The sequence below is a fragment of the Lissotriton helveticus genome, chromosome 1_1, assembly GCF_964261635.1.
Source record: "Lissotriton helveticus chromosome 1_1, aLisHel1.1, whole genome shotgun sequence".
Classification (NCBI taxonomy): Eukaryota; Metazoa; Chordata; class Amphibia; order Caudata; family Salamandridae; genus Lissotriton; species Lissotriton helveticus.
Window position 1 is genome coordinate 117,185,800 of NC_136057.1, and position 23,238 is coordinate 117,209,037.

Below are 23,238 nucleotides of genomic sequence, written 5' to 3' on the forward strand. Positions count from 1 at the left end.
CATCAACAGTGCATATTGTACTTGTAACACTTGCACTACTCTAATAAACACAGTGATGGAGTGAACTACACCCTGGAATGCCTCACATCTGAGGGACTGGTGGTTGCAGGGCTGCAGGGGAGCATAAGCTCCTCCCCACCCTCTTCCGGGACAGACTAATCAGCAAGATAGAAAACACTCTGAACGTACTGATGAGTTTGAAGTATCTCCCGTCTCATCACCACATGAAACAGGCAGGCAGATTGGTTTATTAGCAAAGTTTTATTGCGTAAAATAAGACATTCTTGGCAAACAGCTCACTGCGGAAGTGTCCTTTGTCTAGTTGTCAATCTCCCCCTCACACTTGAACAGGACACAACTGAATTCACAAAAAACATCACAGCATGCAATGAAATACTCCTCACAGTGTCTTTATCAGACAATCTGCTTTGTTTTGTAATGCATGTGAACGTTAGTTTTTGGGTATTTAATTCTCACCAAAATAGCAACCAAACTCCGGCCGACTTCTACCATATAGTCTGGCTTTGCCCAGGCCTTTACCCCTTTTGGTCCGAGCTGGAATCTGAGCTCACACAGACCTTGGGTCGCCAGGTTCCACACGATCCCTTACGTCTTCCCCTGGGTGTATTTGAAGGTTTGGACGGCTCTAGAGCGGACAAACATTTTCTGGGAACAGCGGTCACTGTGGCTAAAAGAGATATTGCAGTGGCCTGGGCCCAGCCCAACCCCCCTACCCTGCGAAAGTGGCACCAGGGAGTGGATTGGTGCGTGGCCCAGGAGGAACATGGTTGTCCCACGAGGTGCCAAATGGCTGAACCTACTGTTTTAAATTGCCAGCTTTGGCTCTCCCATGTAACGGTGTGCTGTTTTCCAGCTTGGGTGGCTTGCATAAATACTCCTACCCACACAGTGGGGTTTTTTACTGTCTGTTGGAGATGGAATTGGATTTATTGTGTAAGATGTATGCGGTCTTTTTTTTCTCTCAAAATGATAATAAAATTGATTATCAAAAAAAAAGAAAATTCACACCAGAATAAACCATCTCAAAACATTGTGAATTGTGTCACGGTCTCGGCAGTTGAAACTGCAGAATGATATGGTTGGTGCCACCTTTTCAAGTTGTTAGAATCTAGACAGCCATGAATCCTCTTTTGATCTCTCAGCCTGGATGGGTTGTACAGAATATTTACACAGCCGGTCTGAAGATACTGATAGGGAGTAGATGTTCCTGCTTTAGTGATGAAAGGAGTTTATATTTTTTGTCCTCGAGTGGTTATTGATTCCTATTTCTTCTCTTAGTTTCTTTTTCCTATGTGCTCAGGTCTTTCAATATTTTTTTGTTGAATCCCAGAAGTTATGTCTATCAAGATAGTTTATGATCCACTCTTGGTAACATGTCCTCAACACTGCACACATTTCATGAGAGTCGGATAGGTTTAATTCGCAGTGAAGCAGCCTCTGTGAAGTTTGTTGCTTTGTGAAGTGACGTTTGTGACGTTGAAGAACCTACATGCTGTTTGGAGACGCTGCGAACGTTGGAGTTTGTCCTTTAACTCAAAGCTCTTCTGACATTCAGAGGAAAGGGAGGATCTCAGCCCGGAAGGATCGTTAGATGTCATAGGAGGTCTAACTTCAGCTGTAGATTCTTAGATGATGTAAAAGATCACATTCCTTTTTTTAAATGAAGGTTTTTTGGCAGTGCTTTGAGAAGACTTCCATCTTGTATGTGTTACTTGAGGTTGCTGAGGAGCACCTTTTGTTTACAGCCGTTTCCATATCCTGTGCAGCGTCATGGCCGTCGCCTGTGTGCTCTTTGATGGCGTACAAGGCTTGCCTTAAGATCAAAGCTCTTGCTACACACAGTGCAGTGATAAAGCCTGTGCCCTGTGTGTGTGTGACTTGATGGCGTACAAGGGTCGCCTTCTGAGAAAACCACTTCTCACACACAGTGCAGTGATAAGGCCTCTCTCCTGTGTGTACGCTTTCATGCCGTACAAGGGTCGCCTTCTGAGAAAACCTCTTGGAACACACAGTGCAGTGATAAGGCCTCTCTCCTGTGTGAGTTCTTTGATGCAGTACAAGGTTTGCCTTCTGAGAAAAGGGTTTGGAACACACAGTGCAGTGATAAGGCCTCTCTCCTGTGTGTATTCTTTGATGTTTTAGAAGATTTCCCTTCTGAGTAAAACTTTTCTCACAGAGATTGCAGTGAAAAGGCCGCTCTCCTTTGTGAGTTTTTTCATGTGTTGCCTTATCAGCAAACCTCATTTCATGCTCAGTGTAGGGATAACGGTCTATGTGTGTTTGTTTGTGCAGTAAAAGATGCATCTTTCCAGTAAATGTCTTCTTACACTCAGCACAGGCATAAGCTCTTAGGCTGGTGCCTATTCTTTTCAGCCTTGCAAGTAGTGTTTTATTGTTAAAATTCTCCCTCCTCTGTATTCCTTGGTGTTTTCCTTCATTCATTTTATAAGCAAAATTCTTCCTTCCTCCAGAAGCTTTACGCTTCTCTTTCCCATTCATACTTCCTGTCTGCGACTGCTGTGCTGCAGAATGAAATGAACACTGAGAATTATACATGTGAAATATTTCTTGAAAGAAATGCACTGTTATAATATGAGAAAGGTGGACAGTAATATCTAGGAAGGAAGGAAAATGTTACTACCTGTAAACAATCATTTGCTGCTTGTAGTTCTACAGTTCACATATGGTGACCTCTCATGGGTTGGGTTCTGACTGCGAAAAATAATTAATTTAAGATTGAGTTTTGATCTGGAGAACAACTCGTGATCCCATACCAGAAAGGCATAATGCATCTGCGCGCAGACTCCAATTAAAATCATTGTGCTGTTTTCTCCATCGGAGTACAACTGCTTATATGTGTAAAATTAAAAAAATAAAAGGCTTAATCTGAGCAACCTATATACTTTCCAACCATACAGCAAGTGGATGATGCATGTGAGCCTGCACCATGACAAGCTGACAGTAATTGCAAGAGAGTAACATTTTCCATTTGCAGCAAGCGGTGGCACATCACAAGTTGTGCCATAACTTAAAAGAATCTGTAAGGTCCAGAACGCCGCAGCCAGGCTCATTCTAGGGACACCACACCAAAAACATATGACCCAACACCTACGAAGCATCCACTTGCTCCCCGTCGAGAAGAGGATCACCTTCAAACTCCTCACCCGCGCCTACAAATCCCTCAACAACATCGGACCCACATACCTCTACGACCGAAAAAGGTTGATGTCACCAGAGAAATATTTTATGAAAGGATGCACAGAACCAAATGTTTCTGCTTTACAAATTATCTACTAGAGGTATGTTGGGAAGAAAAGCCATGGTTGCATCTTTATCACACGTGGACTCAGCCTGTGGTATTTCTATGTGGCGTCTCCACTTGGCCTGGGCGGTAAATTCAGTTCCACTTGCGGAATTTGTGGAATTTGGGTAATTTAACATTCCGCGGAGAAAGTGGAATTGCCAAAACCTCCGCGATCCGCAGCTTCGTAGAATTTTTTACTTGTTCAGGCTTTCAAAATGTGTGTTCGCAAGATATTTCCCCCCGAGCACGCAAACAGCGTTCGTGAACAGGAAAAAAGCATTGTGAACAGGCAGAAGAAGCAATTCCGCGTGTTTGCAGAATTCTGCGTGCTCACGGAATTTTTTTACGCTGAGCTTTGAGTAACACGATTACGCAAATTACGCCCACCCCTAGCCTCCGCACGAGTAGAAAACCATATGCCAAATTGTGCCGGTGCAAAAAACGGTCTTATTTTTCATACATTTTCAATTCTGTTAATAGAGCATGAGTGCATGTTTAACACTAGATGCATATATAACTTTGTCTTTGTAAACTTGCAGGAACTGTCAATCTACTAATGGGTCATGTAGTTTACTAACTGTTGAGGAAGTGACTGCTACTAGGTAGACAACTATCCACATTAAGGCTTGCAGTGATGTAGTGGCTTAAAAGGTGGACTTGTTACTCTTGATAAAACAACATTAAAATCTTAACTGGATGCCAGGGGTGCTCTGGCTGGTATAACCATTCTCAACTCTCCCATGAATATTTTCACAAGAGCTTTTTTTAAAGTATTCAAACGTTAGTGTAGGCTAGGCCAGCTTCTTTATGTATGTATGTATATGTTATTTCTATACTGCAAACCTAGCCTAAAGCTAGGGCCAAAGATGAGCATGAATTATTTTCAAAGAGTGGAGTCCTCAGCTCTTTCCTAAACGGGAGCAATGTCGGGCGGTCCTGATGGATGCAGGGATGTTGTTCCAGATCATGAGTTCATAGATGGAAAAGGCTTGCTAACTTGTTTTTTTTATACAGTTCTAAGTCTGCAGTCTGATGGAGTTCTCCAACCTCACATTTGTTGCACTTGAAAATAAGCGCTGAATTTGAGGACAACGAGAATGATGAACAAGTGATAAGAAAGAGGTAATAGCTACAAAAGTCTACTGTCCTGGAAGGGTCTTAAACTTTGTAAAATGATACGAATAAGTAAGGAGATCAGTCACAATTCCATTGACACAAAGACGACATTAACTTCTGACAGAGGAATGAAGCTCAGAAGGGGACTCAGATGACTCTGCTAGCAACTACCTAGGAAAAAAACCTACTTGCCACTTTTTTCGCTGAGTACGGGTTACTGAGACAAGGACGGACAATGGAATATCATAAAAAAGGAAAAACAAAAGCAAGATGCACAAACAAAGGAAGGGAAAGACAGAAAAGAGCAAATGGAAGACAAAAAGATAACTCACCCCATGGGAAGAGAAAGGTTATAGAGCAAGGCGAGATATGAATTAATTCTCCATTATTAACTCATCACAACATTAACTGACAATGGATGAACTAAATATCCACACCCTTGGCTTATAATTTTGCCCCAGGAGGGACTTAGATTACAGTTCATGTAGAATTGACATATTTTCATTTCTAAGATATCAACATAAAGTCAGACCCAAGCCAATGAACATGAGAATAGGGGGCCCAATACAGAAAACATGACTTGTGTTCAAGAGACGCTGATACTTCATGACATTGGCTGGTCTGGATAATGGAAATATATGTGCAACGAAAGAGCGAGAAGTATTGCTGGGAAAGGAGGCACAGATAGATCAGGGAAGCCTAACTCGCTTCAAAAAGCAAGCTACATATAACTCCTCCTTGCCTCATGATAATCTGGATGTCTTTAGTGACTTGGTCGCCAAAGACTTGTTCAAATAAATTGTTCACCAGTCCAGGCAAGAAGGGAAGAATCAGATCTAACTTGAGTAATAGACAAAGGGAGGCCATTAACACATTACGTAATGACAACGTAAGTACCAATGTCATATGATAAGGGGCAACAATGTGGTTTTAATGATTGTTTGCAATTATGAACAAAAGGCTTTTCAATAATTATTAAATACGGATTGTTGTGAAATGGGAATGGCAACATTTTAATTTGTGTAAAACACTACCCTCTACTGTACCATGCTTTTACCTTCAAACAAATGTATGCAAGAACAAGGGAGGCATATAGTGCCCTCCAACAATAGCTTACTAGAAAACACAGCAATCAACTAAAATCATTTATTGCTGATTCTTGTGGAGAGCCTCCCATCATATTGTATAGATAGAGAGATTTTCCACGAAAGATAAACACAGGCGACAATCATATATGACAATTACCTAGGATGTGATCTTGCTAATTATGTGTACAACACACGCAAGGTCTAAGAGCCTACGAAAATGCTTTTTGCGATAGACCAATATCTCCATATGACTATACATGGATGCTTAGGACCATGACTTTAGCAGAGGACCCTCCATGAGACAGGGATGACGCAACAGACACCAGAGCAGAGGACCCTCCATGAGAGAGGGACGACGCAACAGACACCGGAGCAGAGGACCCTCCATGAGACAGCGATGACGCAACAGACACCAGAGCAGAGGACCCTCCATAAGACAGGGATGAAGCAACAGACACCACAGCAGAGGACCCTCCATGAGACAGGGACGACGCAACAGACACCGGAGCAGAGGACCCTCCATGAGACAGGGATGACGCAACAGACACCAGAGCAGAGGACCCTCCATGAGACGGGGACGACGCAACAGACACCGGAGCAGAGGACCCTCCATGAGACAGGGACGCCGCAACAGATACCAGAGCAGAGGACCCTCCATGAGACAGGGACGACGCAGCAGACACCAGAGCAGAGGTCCCTCCATGCGACAGGGACGACGCAGCAGACACCAGAGCAGAGGACCCTCCATGAGACAGGGATGACGCAACAGACACCAGAGCAGAGGACCCTCCATGAGACAGGGATGACGCACCAGACACCAGAGCAGAGGACCCTCCATGAGACAGGGATGACGCAACAGACACCAGAGCAGAGGACCCTCCATGAGACAGGGACGACGCAACAGACACCAGAGCAGAGGACCCTCCATGAGACAGGGACGACGCAACAGACACCAGAGCAGAGGACCCTCCATGAGACAGGGATGACACACAAGACACCAGAGCAGAGGACCCTCCATGAGACAGGGACGACGCAACAGACACCAGTGCAGAGGACCCTCCATGAGACAGGGACGACGCAACAGACACCGGAGCAGAGGACCCTCCATGAGACAGGGATGACGCAACAGACACCAGAGCAGAGGACCCTCCATGAGACAGGGATGACGCAACAGACACCAGAGCAGAGGACCCTCCATGAGACAGGGATGACGCACCAGACACCAGAGCAGAGGACCCTCCATCAGACAGGGACGACGCAACAGACACCAGAGCAGAGGACCCTCCATAAGACAGGGACGAAGCAACAGACACCAGAGCAGAGGACCCTCCATGAGACAGGGATGACGCAACAGACACCAGAGCAGAGGACCCTCCATGAGACAGGGACGATGCAACAGACACCAGAGCAGAGGACCCTCCATGAGACAGGGACGACGCAACAGACACCAGAGCAGAGAACCCTCCATGAGACAGGGATGACGCAACAGACACCACAGCAGAGGACCCTCCATGAGACAGGGATGACGCAACAGACACCACAGCAGAGGACCCTCCATGAGACAGGGATGACGCAACAGACACCAGAGCAGAGGACCCTCCATGAGACAGGGACGACGCAACAGACACCAGAGCAGAGGACCCTCCATGCCCTGGTATTGCCTGGAGGAAGGACCCCAATAGCGGCTCCCCTTTGCTGAAAACAGCCCTCAGGTATTGAAAAAAAACAATCCAATACACTAAGAGGTTACTCCCCTGCGCCCCTAATGTTCCATGGTTAGGGATCCCCACTCAAACAATAGTAATAAAAACTAGAAGCATCTCCAGATGGACATGAGAAGGTGTGAACACTGTTGGGAGGCTGTTCACTGACATTGTTGTATTAGACCATGAGAACTTTGTTAGAAAGCAAGGGGTACCAAATTCACTTTACATTCTACATGCGGCATCAGTAGATACATTAGACGGAACTGGGCACCAGATAGCAGAGAGCCCCCAAAACACAATTTAGTACATACATTACACCTTATAGGCAATGGAAGGCATTTAACCCTATGGCTGTACAAGGGAATTCACTCCCACGTGCAGTTTCACTTCAGGCGCTCAGAGAAAAGTGGAGCACTGATATAGGTAAAGAAACAATTGACAAAGAATGGGATATCACATTAGAATACCCCAAAAAGGTATCCTGCAATTCCAAATTAAGACTTTTTCAACACATGGTGTTACATAGGGCCTAGCTTACACCGCACCGATTAAAAAAAGATGTACCCGGAGGTGGGAGAACACTGTCCCCAATGCTTGCACAGGCTGCTGATCTGCTACATACGTTTTGGGCTTGTCCTCGATTGGTCCCCTTCTGGGCAAATGTGATGAAGGTCTAAGGAACTGTTACGAACATATTAGGGGGACACACCGCAGAATACTGTATACTAGGACTGCGCCGTAAACGCAAGAAACAAACAGTGCAACCCCGATTTGCGAACTTACCCCTAATATTGGAAAAACCCTCAATTACTATGAGGTGGAAATCCGCATTGCCCCCTGCAGTGCTCACCTGGCATGGAGAAGGAGTCAGATGGGGAAGGGCCAAAAGCATGGCAATAAGGAGGGAGCAAACCAGGGGATTAAGAAAGACCCCTATTTTAATAGAATGGGACGCAGTGCTTGAACTCTTTATATCCTCTGAAGCTTCATTACATTCAGACGCTGTAGTTTAGATACTCACCCACCAATACAAAACGTAGAAAACCAAAAACAGATCCCCCAGACATTAACAAACCAGATACACGCACAGCTGTAAACCAATTAATTGGAAATATACATATGAACAGGGACTAAACCAATTATTTATCGGCTCATGGGAGGACAGGAGGGAGTCTAGGGAAGGGATGGGTGGGAATGTTTATGTTGTAAGTTATAGGAAGGCGGGGGTAGGTTAAGTTGATGTAGAAGGAATGAATATACCAGTGACACCAGCACTGCTACTACGAGTTACAACACTGTCACTGCATCTTCTACGGTGGTAACACCTCTTTACAGAATAGAAGTAAGTTGTAATGATCGCCCTCTGATTACAGTAGGAAACTCCGATATGTATTTTGTTACATATGATTCGCTGTCACGCTGGTTGTTCAGCGTAAAAATCAATAAAATGTTTTTTTCAAACAGAGAAGCATGGGAACTTTTGATAGCACATTTACGATGACGGTTGTCTGGCTGAAGAATGTTATAAACTAATTCCTTTCCTGCAGTACATAGCAATACATGACAAGTGGCCCCAGAGAATCCTAGAGATGGAGGGGTATCATACATGCATCTTAAATAGGAGCTGTTCATGCACACTGGAGTGTATGCCATAATTGAACATTTAAAGGTCTTTCTGTGAGTTGAAAACTGTTCATGTGCACTGGAGTGGATGCCATAATTGAACATTTAAAGGGCTTTCTGCGAGTTGAAAACTGTTCATGTGCACCGGAGTGTATGCCATAATTGAATATATAAAGGGCTTTCTGTGAGCTGGATATTGTTCATATCACTGGAGTGTACAATATAATAGAAGATTTAGAAGGATAAAAGGTTTAGCAAGTTTTGTGTCAAGAACTATCAATTCTATTAACTATACGAAGGTGAGGATTATGCTCCTCAAACTTTGCTGCAATATTCGCAGCAGCCATTAAGGCAGTCAAACACAAAAACTACATTTATCATCAACTCAGTGACTAATCAGCGCATACATGTCCCTTCATCAATCAGAGGCACCAAAACTACTCCTCCCTCTTTGCTCAATTGACCAAAAGATCAACAACTTGAAACTTCACTTCCAGAAGAACAAAAAGTCACTGTGATCAAACAGAATTGTAATGATCCGGGATTCCAATATAGAGCAGAACCCTCCAGGAGGTCATGGAAGAGAAACTTTTGTCAATAAAGACACCAACTCCAGATGAATCACAGATCCAACCTGTTAATGGCGTAATGCCTGTAAGACCTGGCCACTTCCTAAAGAGGCCTTTCCTGCGCTTCTGCTCAGTACATCAGACAAGGTAACGTCCAACCCAAAATACAACATTCAAAGAATAGAGAGGGACTTCAAATGAACATATTCAAACAAGACACAATTATGGAATATAATATTATGGGCTTGATTTATTACTTGGAGGATGGCCTGCAGTTTTGCCAATGGAACAGAATATATCACTTCATACCCATGGTGGAGAGCCGTCCACCTAATTTATAAATGACTGCCTGCTTGGCAGTCATTTATCAAAATATGACGGCGGTTCCTGGCAATGTGTATTACTCTCTTCTACGGGGCTGCCCCAGCAGGACGCAGCCCTGTAGCATGGAGTTATTGTTTATTGTTAGCAAAAAGAAAATCCTGAAACTAGATTTTCTTTTTGTAAACAAAAAATATAATGCTCCTTTCGCCATGAGAGTCTTCTCCCATGGTGAGTGGAGCATTATAATGCTTTTATTGTTCCTTCTGGCAGTAAGAAACAGCATAACATTACTACATGCCCAGGATCTAAACTGGACGGGCATGTAGCCATTTCTCCAATGGCTCTTACTCCTGAGGGCTGTTGGAGAATTTATGCCACGGCGGAGACAAAGTAGTCTCATAATGGACACACTGAAGGCCCACCTGCATTTAAATCAAGCAGATGGACCCTCATGTTGGCGGTATGCATATTCTGTCACTGTTGCGATGGAGTATACCCAACACCAACATAATATTCAGGACCTAATTCACATCTAATGCACATGTTGACTAACACTGGGATAATCTTCATCCTGTGCCATTAATAGAATTGAAAATTCTTGATGCAGGAGCTAGATCATTTTTTATTCTATGTCAGGAACGGAGGCTGAGATTATGCTTCTTTAAAGCTAGTCAACGAGCACAGATGGCACATTGGATATTGGTTTATAATAAAATGTCTTGAAAGTAAAATCAGATGACCAATCTATACAATCATTAGATCATCTAACCTGGCGCATAATAAAAATGTTTTGGACACCACTGAGCCCCTGACTGAGTGTGCCCAAATTTACTCATGTCAACCCCGTCTTCTGCCATAAAATGCCCAACCTATCTGACCAGATCAGCTGATCTGACAGGACCATATGGCTTTTGGCAATCAACAAATGGCCTCAGCATCTTGCTTGAATCCCATCGAGCAAAACTCATACGCTTTTAAACATTGTACAACACAAAATGTAGGCTCATTAGGAAAACCTAAATATGAAACATTTAGGAAAGGTGCTATTCTGTCTAGGAATGTGGAAAGTCATCCCTTCAGGCGAAAATACCTCTTAGATCTTAATCTCTTATAACCAAAGATCTGCTACAGGACATCCAGCATACAAGCATCGTCAGTCGGAACAACAGTCTGGCCTTTTTTCTCAACCCGTCTGCCTTTTAGTTAATTAAGTCAATAGAGTTCCCCTCTAGCCTCAACTCCCATCTGCTCCCCTGGACTCACCTCCCCTCTACACCCCTGGACTCACCTCCCCTCTCCTCCCCCCTGGACTCACCTCCCCTCTACACCCCTGGACTCCCCCCCCTCCCCTCCCCCCCTGGACTCACCTCCCCTCTACTCCCCTGGACTCACCTCCCCTCCCCTCCCCCCCTGGACTCACCTCCCCTCCCCTCCCCCTCCCTGGACTCACCTCCCCTCTCACCCCCTGGACTCACCTCCCCTCCTCACCCCTGGACTCATCTCCCCTCTACACCCCTGGACTCACCTCCCCTCTACTCCCCTGGACTCACCTCCCCTCCCCTCCCCCCCTGGACTCACCTCCCCTCCCCTCCCCCTCCCTGGACTCACCTCCCCTCTCACCCCCTGGACTCACCTCCCCTCCTCACCCCTGGACTCACCTCCCCTCCCCTCCCCCCCTGGACTCACCTCCCCTCCCCTCCCCCTCCCTGGACTCACCTCCCCTCTCACCCCCTGGACTCACCTCCCCTCTTCTCCCCTGGACTCACCTCCCCTCTCCTCCCCCCTGGACTCACCTCCCCTCTACACCCCTGGACTCACTTCCCCTCTACACCCCTGGACTACCTCATGTTTTTTGTTTGCTCACAATTGTCACTTTTACCTCATGTAACTTATCGTCTGCTTTTGTAATTTGTTCACTTGTAATTTTCTGTTCCTATCGTGAAGCGCTCTGACGCCTTCGGGTAAAGTCTGCGCTATATAAAAACGCATAAATAAACCCCTCGGCCTCCCCTCCTCCTCTCCCCCCCCCCCTCTCCTCCTCAGACTCACCCTCTTTCCTCTAACCCCTCCTTCCTCCTCTCCCCCCCCTCTTCTGCCCCTGGCCCCCCCTCTCAGTCTCACCCTCTCTCCTCTTTCAAGGGTCCCCCCTCCACCTCCTCTGCTGCTATCCCCTCCCCCCCCCCCTCCCTCAGTCCCCTCCTCCTCCTCCCTCTCCTTCTCAGTCTCACCCTCTCTCCTCCTTGGGTCTCTTCTCCTTCACTGTTGGAAACCGATGAACATTTTCACTTCCGGGTCACCAGGGGCAGAGTCGGAAGAAGCAACGGAGCCGAAGGAGCTCTCCTCAGGCCTGTGAGGATAACAGTATCCTGGTCACCGGGGGCAGCGTCAGCACCAGCAGCGGAGGCCGAATGAAGCCTCCTTTCAGGATAACATTACCCCCGTCCCCGCCCTCTAAGTAATGTCTGCTTTCGGGTCAGCGGCGGCACCGGATGCTGCTGAGCGCTCCGCAGGCTTGTGAGTGTGATAGTATCCGGGTCAGCGGGGGCAGAGTCAGCAGCAGCAGTGAGCCCAAGCCTCCTGCAGAGGAGAGGAGCCCTGAGGGTCTGTCTGTCTGTCTGTTTGTTGGAAGGAGGAGCCCTGGCTGCAGTTACCTTCAGTTTCATCAGGGGTAAGTGAGACCTCTCACAACCAAGAGATGTGTACTGACCTCACACCATCATGGGGGGGAGGGTGGGGTGCAGGTGTACTGACCCCACACCATCATCAGGAGGTGCTGGGGGCAGGTCTACTGGCCTCACACCATCATCAGGGGGAGGGGAGCAGGTGTACTGGTCTCAAACCATAACGGGGGGGGGGGGGGTGTACTGACCTCACACCATCATGGGGGGGGCAGGTGTACTGACCTCACACCATCATCAGGGGGTGCAGGGGGCAGGTGTACTGACCTCAGACCATCATCAGGGGGTGCATAGGGCAGGTGTACTGGCCTCACACCATCATCAGGGGTGCAGCCTGGGGGGAACTGACCTCACACCATCATCAGGGGGTGTAGGGGGCAGGTGTACTGACCTCACACCATCATCAGGGGGTGCATGGGGCAGGTGTACTGTCCTCACACCATCATCAGGGGGTGCATGGGGCAGGTGTACAGTCCTCACACCATCATCAGGGGGTGCATCCTGGGGGGTACTGACCTCACACCATCATCAGGGGGTGCAGGGGGCAGGTGTACTGACCTCACACCATCATCAGGGGGTGCAGGGGGCAGGTGTACTGACCTCACACCGTCATCCGGGGGTGCAGCCTGGGGGGTACTGACCTCACACCATCATCAGGGGGTGCAGGGGGCAGGTGTACTGGCCTCACACCATCATCAGGGGGTGCAGGTGTACTGACCTCTCACCATCATCAGGGGGTGCAGGGGGCTGGTGTACTGACCTCACACCATCATCGGGGACTTCATCCTGCAGGTGTACTGACCTCACACCGTCATCCGGGGGTGCAGCCTGGGGGGTACTGACCTCACACCATCATCAGGGGGTGCAGGGGGCAGGTGTACTGGCCTCACACCATCATCAGGGGGTGCAGGTGTACTGACCTCTCACCATCATCAGGGGGTGCAGGGGGCTGGTGTACTGACCTCACACCATCATCGGGGACTTCATCCTGCAGGTGTACTGACCTCACACCATCATTGGGGGATGCAGGGGGCAGATGTACTGACCTCATACCATCATCAGGAGGGTTCAGGGGGTAGGTGTACTGACCTCACACCATCATCGGGGGGCAGCCTGCAGGTGTCACACCATCAGCAGCGGGCAGGTGTACTGACCTCACACAATCATTGGGGGATGCAGGGGACAGGTGTACTGACCTCACACCATCATCAGGGGGTGCAGGGGGTAGGTGTACTGACCTCACACCATCATCGGGGGGCAGGTGTACTGACCTCACACCATCATCAGGGGGTGCAGGGGGCAGGTGTACTGGCCTCACCCAATCATCAGGGGGTGCAGGGGCAGGTGTACCGGCCTCACACCATCATCAATGGGAGGGGAGCAGGTGTACTGGTCTCAAACCATAATGGGGGGGGGGCAGTGTACTGACCTCACACCATCATCAGGGAGTACAGGGGGCAGGTGTACTGACCTCACACCATCATCAGGGAGTACAGGGGGCAGGTGTACTGACCTCACACCATCATTGGGGGGGGCAGTTGTACTGACCTCCCACCATCATCAGGGGGTGCAGGGGACAGGTGTACTGACCTCCCACCATCATTGGGGGGGGCAGTTGTACTGACCTCCCACCATCATCAGGGGGTGCAGGGGGCAGTTGTACTGACCTCCCACCATCATCAGGGGTGCAGGGGGCAGTTGTACTGACCTCACACCATCATTGGGGGCAGGTGTACTGACCTCACACCATCATCAGGGAGTACAGGGAGCAGGTGTACTGACCTCACACCATCATCAGGGGGTACAGGGAGCAGGTGTACTGACCTCGCACCATCATCAGGGGGTACAGGGAACAGGTGTACTGACCTCACACCATCAGCAGGGGGTGCAGGGGGCAGGTGTACTGACCTCACACCATCATTGGGGGGGCAGGTGTACTGACCTCACACCATCATCAGGGGGTGCAGGGGGCAGGTGTACTGACCTCACACCATCATTGGGGGGGCAGGTGTACTGACCTCACACCATCAGCAGGGGGTGCAGGGGGCAGGTGTACTGACCTCACACCATCATCAGGGGGCAGGTGTACTGACCTCACACCATCATCAGGGGGTGCAGGGGGCAGGTGTACTGACCTCACACCATCAGCAGGGGGGCAGGGGGCAGGTGTACTGACCTCACACCATCATCAGGGGAGAGGGGGCAGGTGTACTGGCCTCACACTATCATTACGGGGTGCAGTCTGAGGTGTACTGGCCTCACACCATCATCAAGGGGTGCAGGGGTCAGGTGTACTGGCCTCACACCATCATCAGGGGATGCAGCATGCAGGTGTACTGACCTCACACCATCATCAGGGTTGCAGGGGGCAGGTGTTCTGGCCTCACACCATCATCAGGGGGTGCAGGGGACAGGTGTACTGACCTCCCACCATCATCAGGGGTGCAGGGGGCAGTTGTACTGACCTCACACCATCATTGGGGGCAGGTGTACTGACCTCACACCATCTTCAGGGAGTACAGGGAGCAGGTGTACTGACCTCACACCATCATCAGGGGGTACAGGGAGCAGGTGTACTGACCTCGCACCATCATCAGGGGGTACAGGGAACAGGTGTACTGACCTCACACCATCAGCAGGGGGTGCAGGGGGCAGGTGTACTGACCTCACACCATCATTGGGGGGGCAGGTGTACTGACCTCACACCATCATCAGGGGGTGCAGGGGGCAGGTGTACTGACCTCACACCATCATTGGGGGGGCAGGTGTACTGACCTCACACCATCAGCAGGGGGTGCAGGGGGCAGGTGTACTGACCTCACACCATCATCAGGGGGCAGGTGTACTGACCTCACACCATCATCAGGGGGTGCAGGGGGCAGGTGTACTGACCTCACACCATCAGCAGGGGGGCAGGGGGCAGGTGTACTGACCTCACACCATCATCAGGGGAGAGGGGGCAGGTGTACTGGCCTCACACTATCATTACGGGGTGCAGTCTGAGGTGTACTGGCCTCACACCATCATCAAGGGGTGCAGGGGTCAGGTGTACTGGCCTCACACCATCATCAGGGGATGCAGCATGCAGGTGTACTGACCTCACACCATCATCAGGGTTGCAGGGGGCAGGTGTTCTGGCCTCACACCATCATCAGGGGTGCAGGGGGAAGGTGTGCTGACCTCACACCATCATCAGGGGGTGCAGGGGGCAGGTGTGCTGACCTCACACCATCATCAGGGGGTGCAGGGGGCAGGTGTGCTGACCTCACACCATCATCGGGGGATGCAAGCGGCAGATGTACTGGCCTCACACCATCATCGGGGGACGCAAGGGGCAGATGTACTCTGCTCACACCATCATCGGGGGATGCAAGGGGCAGATGTACTGGCCTCACACCATCATCGGGGGACGCAAGGGGCAGATGTACTCTGCTCACACCATCATCGGGGGATGCAAGGGGCAGGTGTATTGACCTCACACCATCATCAGGGGATGCAGGGGGCAGGTGTACTGACCTCACACAATCATCAGGGGGTGCAGAGGGCAGGTGTACAGGCCTCACACCATCATCGGGGATGCAGGGGGCAGGTGTACTGGCCTCACACAATCATCAGGGGGTGCAGAGGGCAGGTGTACTTGCTTCACACCATCATCTGGGGGGCCGGTCTACTGACCTCACACCATCATCTGGGAGGGCAGGTGTACTGACCTCACACCATCATCAGGGGATGCAGAGGGCAGGTGTACTTGCTTCACACCATCATCTGGGGGGCCGGTCTACTGACCTCACACCATCATCTGGGAGGGCAGGTGTACTGGCCTCACACCATCGTAGGGGGGCAGGTGTACTGACCTCACACCATCATCAGGGAGTACAGGGGGCAGGTGTACTGACCTCACACCATCATCGGGGGGGGGCAGGTGTACTGACCTCACACCATCATTTGTGATGTAAAAACTGCGTTGTAAGTGCATGCGTTGTAAATATATGCGTTGTAACGTCATACATTCGTCTAGAATGGGTACGTTTGGAGTTGTTACTCATTTTCACGAATACTTGCTCAGACCTTGTTTTTTGATGTTTGTTTTCAGTGGGAGGTTATCTCTGCAATGGATTAATAGGTATGCTAGGAGGAAACAAAAGCATATTTTTACAGAACAATATTAGTTTCTTCTCTCAGAATACATGTCTTTATTAAGCACCTTTGTCCACAGTTCTGTACATTGAACCCTTTGATATCCGCACTTTGTTCCCTAAAGTAGGGTGGTTGTTTTATTCATAACTAGCATATGAACCTGACTTCTAGTTGATTGATATACTTAATGATTTGTGGGGCCCGGGCAACACATATTTGGGGCTCCCTATTTGGAATACATTTGAATTTATTACCGCTTTTAGGGTCATTGAAGTCCGTGTGTTGGCCAAAAAATATTTAATCGTGTTAAACCTTCAGAAACCGGCGCCGGCAAAAGCATCTAAAAGCCCAAGCTCGCTATAGTCCACCGGCCAAGTACAATCAAAGAAGCTTGAACAGACATTTATAAATATTCTTTTTGCATTTGAGTCTAGATTTTTTCTTGCAAAAAGGTTTTATGTAACTGTCCAGTCAGCTTTTTACTCCCAATGCAGGAAATCCTGTTATGGGTTATGTGTTCTAAGTTTAGTGGACTAGTGCATACAATTACAATAAAAAGGCATACATATAACACTTGAAAGTGTAGCTTTAGTTGCTGAATATTTGTAATTACAAATAAATCCCGTTTCACCATTGGCATTCCTGGTGCAGCAACGAAAAATCAAAGCACTGCTCTGAGGATTTTCGCCATCGCATTTTTGAAAATCGAATAACTTTCTCTTTATTTCTCTTCCCCTGCCTTGTCCATCTCAACTTCTATATATGTGTAAACCTACAGCTAAATATTCGCACAGAAACCCCCAGCCGCTTTCAGTGGCGCGCCTTGGCGGGGTAGCGAACCCCAAATCTCAACAACAATCGTTTCGCCGGTTTCCCACAAACGATGCCAGGGCCACAAGTATTCCTTTTCAGCGTGTTTTTATTTGAAGCCAAGTCACTCGGCACGTTTCGGAGCCAACCTCCTTGTTCACGAGTACAAGTGCAAATCACAGTGTTTATACAATATCATGTGACACACCTCTACGTAATAGACAGTGACAACAGATTCAAGGTGTTTGAACGTCCTCGGAGCTGGCAAATCAGAATCCAACAACGTGTTATAAACCGCACCAGACCAGTGCCCTGGTGCAAGCCAGAGTTAAAGGAGGCGAAACCTGCATTGCGTCGACACTGGCAGGAAAGTGATGCTGAAGAGAGCAAAATCACATTTTAAATTGAGCTTGAGGAATATAAAGGCAAACCCCGTTCCATGCAAAGTCCTCTTAATAGGTAAACAAATACAGCAGCAGTAGTTCTGAAGTTGAGTCTGAAAAGAACTCTACTCTCCTTATCCTTGTTTGAAGAAATAAAAAGGCTTCATGAATTTATGATCAAAGTCAAATCTGGGTCACCAACTGACCCTTGCCCTCTAGCAGTCATGGAATCTCTGACCTCATCAATCAATCAATCAGCATTTATAAGGTGCACCCCAAGGATATCTGGGCGCTGAGGGTGCTGCGTCTCTGTCGAAAAACCAGGTCTTGAGCAATCTCCTGCAGAGCGTTTTCATCAATCAGCAGCTCAAGCTGTCGCTCCAAGCGCGTTTCAAAATGTTGTAGAGCTCACGTTACTGAAAAACCAGGGAGAAGTACTGGATATAACCAAGAATTATAGACCAATACCTCTGCTCCCTTAACCTGCAAAAACCATTGGTCAGAGAACTGTCTTCAAGAGGTTCCAGGCTTTATACCTACACCAGCTTTCAGTTAGTTCTTATCAATAGAATGTCAGCCTCACCACTCCAGTCTCAAAATATGATGCAATTTGATGATTACTTGATGAGGTTGAATCAGCTAAACTGACTATTGACCAAACTGTGATTGTAATTTGAAAGAATAAGACCAATCTTTGGAGCCAACTTTACTCACCAACAAAAATAAGATTGTAACCGGAACCTAAACCCACAGCTAAAAGCCTCTGAGTGATAATCAATAGCAATCTTAGCAAGACCCAGCTGCTGGAGCAGTAGGATCTAAATGCAGATTTGTGCTGAAACTGCTTCAGAAACTAACCCCACTTCTCACACTTTAGACCAGAAAAGCAATAGTGGTCGCCGCAGACCTGTCCCAGTATCACCATTCATGGACTACAAGTAATTCACAGCGACACAGCTTGTTTACTACATCATCTTCAGAGGTGGGCACGCGCCACACCTATATTGAAATAACAAATCCACTCCAAGACCCTCTGCCTCAGCCCTAAAGGGGTGAGAGGTGTAGCCCTTCACTTCATTGCAAACCAGGTGGAAATGCATACATCCGTACAAAACCAGAGAGCTCCTCACTTGAATCTACTTGCTATTGCAAAATTATAGAAGATCAGATCAGGTGGACGCAGCTTTGGTACAAGCTCCTTTCATCCAGAAATCTGACAACCCACAAGCCTATTCATACTAGATTCTTCCCTGATCTGATTTGTTATCTCCTCTTTTATGTATTTCTGATTCAGTTCCAAGAAACCACAGGTTGAACATGCTCTCTATATATGCAATGACATAACAAGCGTTTTGTAGATCCTGTAGAGGTATGGTATGTTAGCGCGTCCTTCAGTCACTGAACTGAATACTGCAAAAGAGAGCTGTACAGTGCAAGTGAGGAACATAGTGCAGTCTTGTCTGCTAGGGTATTATAATCCTTTCATTGCTGCAAGGCAGTTACAATATTCTCTTTTTGTGGTAACACAGTGTACTATTTCAGCAGACCAAGGAACAGACATAGTTGGAAACACATTTCAAATTCGTGCCTTTCATAATAATTGAACTATGTTGCGGGTATTGTGACATTTTAATGATTCATTTTTTTCTGGTTTTAGAAATGAGAAATGTTCTCTGATCACACTGGGGTTGGTGAGACAGGAAGGAGTATTTTGACCTAACTGTCCTGTGATAACGTGTTGTCTTTCCTCCTTTCTTCTGTTCTGCAGACACTTGAGACTTGATCATCAATTTACCGGAATGGGGAGAAGACGGGCTCCAGGAAAGAAAGTGACTGCACAGTGTTCACGTGAATCTGTAAGAGCCACAGTCCCATCTTTACCTCTCCATAACGTCTCCGCTTCGGGATCGCAAAATGATGTTCAGAGGGACCAGGACCTGGAACCGCTTTCAGAGAACCTGCCACACATTATCCTTTTATCCATGCTGGAGGAGTTGGAAGCCAAACTGGAGAACTTGCTGAACACTGTGGAGGACGTACCTTCTAGAGTCGCTGGGCTGATTAAGAAAATCTGGATAGAAAAGGATCAGGGTTCCCTAGATAATGCTGGAGTGACGTTGAAGGTGGTCTGTCCGGCGAGCATTGGAGATTGTGCTGTAATCCGGTCTCCTGCGACACCTCAACTGGACAGGCCAGTGGAACCGAGCTTGTGTCTTCAGACAGTGTTTTCTGATGGGCATGCACCAAAGCAGGACTGTACGCTCTCTTCTCCGACCGATGTTCAAGTGCGTCCAGAGGAGCCAAACCTTTGTCTACAGCCAATGTTTCTACATCGATGTGACCCACAGCAGGACCAGTGCTTGCAGCCTGGGTTTCCAGATGGAAATGTAGTACCGCAGGATTGTCCTCCATCCCGGTGCCCTCAGACAGATCCTCCATGCAGATCACTGGAGGCAAAGCTGTGTCTTCACTCAGAATTTGTTGATGGGCAGACACCACAGCAAGACCAGAGCGTTCAGTCAGTGTTCCCAGAAGAGTGGGAGCCAGATGAGCCCCTGAAGCGAGAACCATCCCCATTGTCTGCTAATAGCTGGGACCAGCAGCAGAACCTCTGCCCACACCCACTATTTCCTGAAGGACACAAACCACAGCAAAACCACTGTATACAACCCACGCTACCAGATGGGAATGTACCTGATGATCCCTCTGAGGAAGAATTGATGTGTTTTGATTTCCAAGATCCCCAGGAGAACCGCAGACTACAACCCGTGTCACCTGATGGGAAGGCACCAGATGAAAACTTAGAGTCTGGGCTGTTGTCCTTTGATGAGATGGGGTCACAACAAACCCAGTGCCTACAGCAACACCTATGCTTGAAGCAGGAACTTCCTTATGCACCGGATCCAAACGTGAACTACGAGCTGGAATCCATGCGCCCTGAAGCACAGGAACCAGATCAGAACGACAAGCTAGAACAGACCTGTGCAGATGCACATGGTTCAGATCAAAAGTACAAGCTAGAACCTCTCCGTACTGATGCAGAGGGTTCAGATCAGAACAGCATTCTCGAACCACTGCACCCTGATTCACAGCATCAACATCAGAACTGCAAGGCAGAACTGTACTGTCCTGATGAGCGGAGTCAGTGTGTGCCTCCATCATTCCTAGGACTGGATACAAATACTGCAGATGAAGACTCAGTGGAGAGAGGAAATACAAAATAACATTTATTGCTGTTCAAAGCTACACCAGGTATGTGTTTCACTATAAATGGACTCTCAGAGTGCATACTAACACATGTAACCTCTTCAAAATGCGTATGGGCAGATTTTAAAAAGTCTCAGAGGGGAGGATTATGGTTTATATGGAACCCACTGAGCAATACTGACCCCCAGAGTACGAGTACACAGGGTGGAGATGTTTCCTTGCACTCCCCTCCTCTGGTTCCACACAGGACTGCATCCTTCCTGTGCAGAAACATGCCTGGTAATGGGATGTTGCATGAGACAAATAGGCAAGTAGCTCTTGTCGTTCCTTGTTCGTCCCCATTCCAGGCTGAGGAACTGGAAATAGTGCTATTCATGGGAGGAATTACTGGTCAGAACCACACGTAATTGTCGGATGATAGTGATGTGGTGTTCATTGAGAATAGCAGACATGCGCAGTCTAGAGAGGGAACTGTGTTTCTAGTTGCACAGTTACAGTAAGATGCAGTCGTCCCTAGTTCCTGATATAAAAATCCTAGTCTGTATTCGGCCTCAACAGCAGGGCTGACCAGGGATGTTGTTGTCACTGCAGGGTTCTCCAGGAGTGCACACCATCTCATGATAGACAGATACACAAAGGTTTTGGAGCTCTGAGGTGACTTGCAATAATCTTATTATATGCACCAGGTGGTACTTTATCCTGTATAATACATGGTCACACCTTCACCTTCCTCACAAACCTTGGTGCATAGCTCCTACATATGCAGCAGCTAACATGTTTGCCAACATGAAAAATGAACTTACAACCTCTTGTTCAAAAGTAAAAATAAAAACTGTTATATATTTGTTGCAAAAAGATGTTAGAAACAGTTCAATAAAAGTCCATTTAAAAAAAAAAAAGCTGCAGTAGCTCGGAACGTGTAGAAACTTGCAGAAAGATTCCACCCTTCCTTTATCTAAGGAAACTAATAAACATATTCCCTCTGCTTCTCATAGTAAGCTAGTAACATACAGCAGAAGTAATAAAAGCAAAGTTCTGTCTGTTGCTTTAAACAGCTACTTCAATTATGCTTCGTGACTTGACCTTCCTTTCACATCAGCTGCTGGCGCTGGCAGCAGGCATTGTGCCCTCAGGACTCGACTGTAATAACTTATAAAAGCCAAGTTCTGACGTCTCTTCTTCATAATCACTGACTTGGTGTGTTACAAATTCCTGATTATAAAGAAATTAGAGACTGCCTGTTAGAAATGGGATCCCTGGCTGGCCAGGGCTTGCGCCAAAGTCAGTCAGAGACCACCACTTCCACGTCAGGGCAAGGGAGTTACACGCCAAGATAACCCCTGCTCACCCCCTTGGTAACGTAGCACGAGCAGTAAGGCTAAACTCGGAGGCAATGTGAGTTAAGTGTTTGCGCATGCACCCCCAGCCACAACACCCAAGGCCCACCACAAAGGAAACTCCACACAAGGTTATGTATAAAAATAGCCTTTGTATTATACCAAAACACATTAGATAAAAGCACACACGTTACAATGTGCCAACAGGCACGGGCAGAATTTACAGGGGATATGTACAAGACAGGGCCACCTGGACCACTGTCAGGAATAGACACTTTTAGCACTATGATACTTGTTAGGTTTAGTACTTAGAACATAGAATATAAATCACTGTAGCACAAAATAGAAAATAGAGCACACAACCAGTAATCACTGGTAAAGGTTAAGTACCACCTACGCAACCCTAACCACCTTAGGAGAATATTACGCAGGGGACCAGGACCTCACTAGCAACACCTGTACTAGGAGAAAACAACCACCTAAGTATCACCATATATTTAGGGGTATAGGCATGGGAACAAAACACATGATGCATAAACATACATTCAGCGGTGTAGGAACAAGGCACATGATGCATCAAAACACATTCAGAGGTGCAGCACAGGAGAACACATTATGCATAAACAACACATTCAGAGGTGTAGGGTAGGAAAACACATGAGTCCCGAAATATACCTTCAGCGGTGCAGCAAGGAACAATTGCGCAGAACTTACATAAGCCACCACCTGTGGCAGTCCCTAGGCCAACTGGCCTTGTTGGGGGTAGGACATCCTGTGTCCCAAAGTCAGGGGGGCCTAAACGTAGCAGCTGCCCACTAAGTGCTGGGCAGCTGTGGAGACACTGATGGGGCCAACGTGGGAGCCTCGTGGGCTCAAGACCACAGACTGCCCCCTTTGGAGCCTCGCTGGGCTCTGGAACTAAGAAATGCCCCTGA

General features: G+C 47.8%; 2 protein-coding genes across 2 annotated transcripts in view; one reads left to right on the forward strand and one right to left on the reverse strand.

Annotated features, from left to right (window-relative positions):
- Positions 1–259: 259 nt before the first annotated feature.
- LOC144763838 (uncharacterized) overlaps positions 260–23,238 on the reverse strand; it is a 204,034-nt gene continuing 181,055 nt past the window's right edge. The window contains exon 3 of the mRNA XM_078649848.1: positions 260–2,247. Within this exon, the coding sequence (XP_078505974.1) occupies positions 1,678–2,247 (570 nt within the window). The 3' untranslated portion in view covers positions 260–1,677. The remainder of the gene's footprint in view (positions 2,248–23,238) is intronic.
- Positions 12,289–23,238, forward strand: part of LOC144763768 (uncharacterized) — a 41,285-nt gene continuing 30,335 nt past the window's right edge. Inside the window, exons 1-2 of the mRNA XM_078649730.1 lie at positions 12,289–12,419; positions 19,528–21,011. Of these exons, the coding sequence (XP_078505856.1) occupies positions 19,559–20,983 (1,425 nt within the window). The 5' untranslated portion in view covers positions 12,289–12,419; positions 19,528–19,558 and the 3' untranslated portion in view covers positions 20,984–21,011. The remainder of the gene's footprint in view (positions 12,420–19,527; positions 21,012–23,238) is intronic.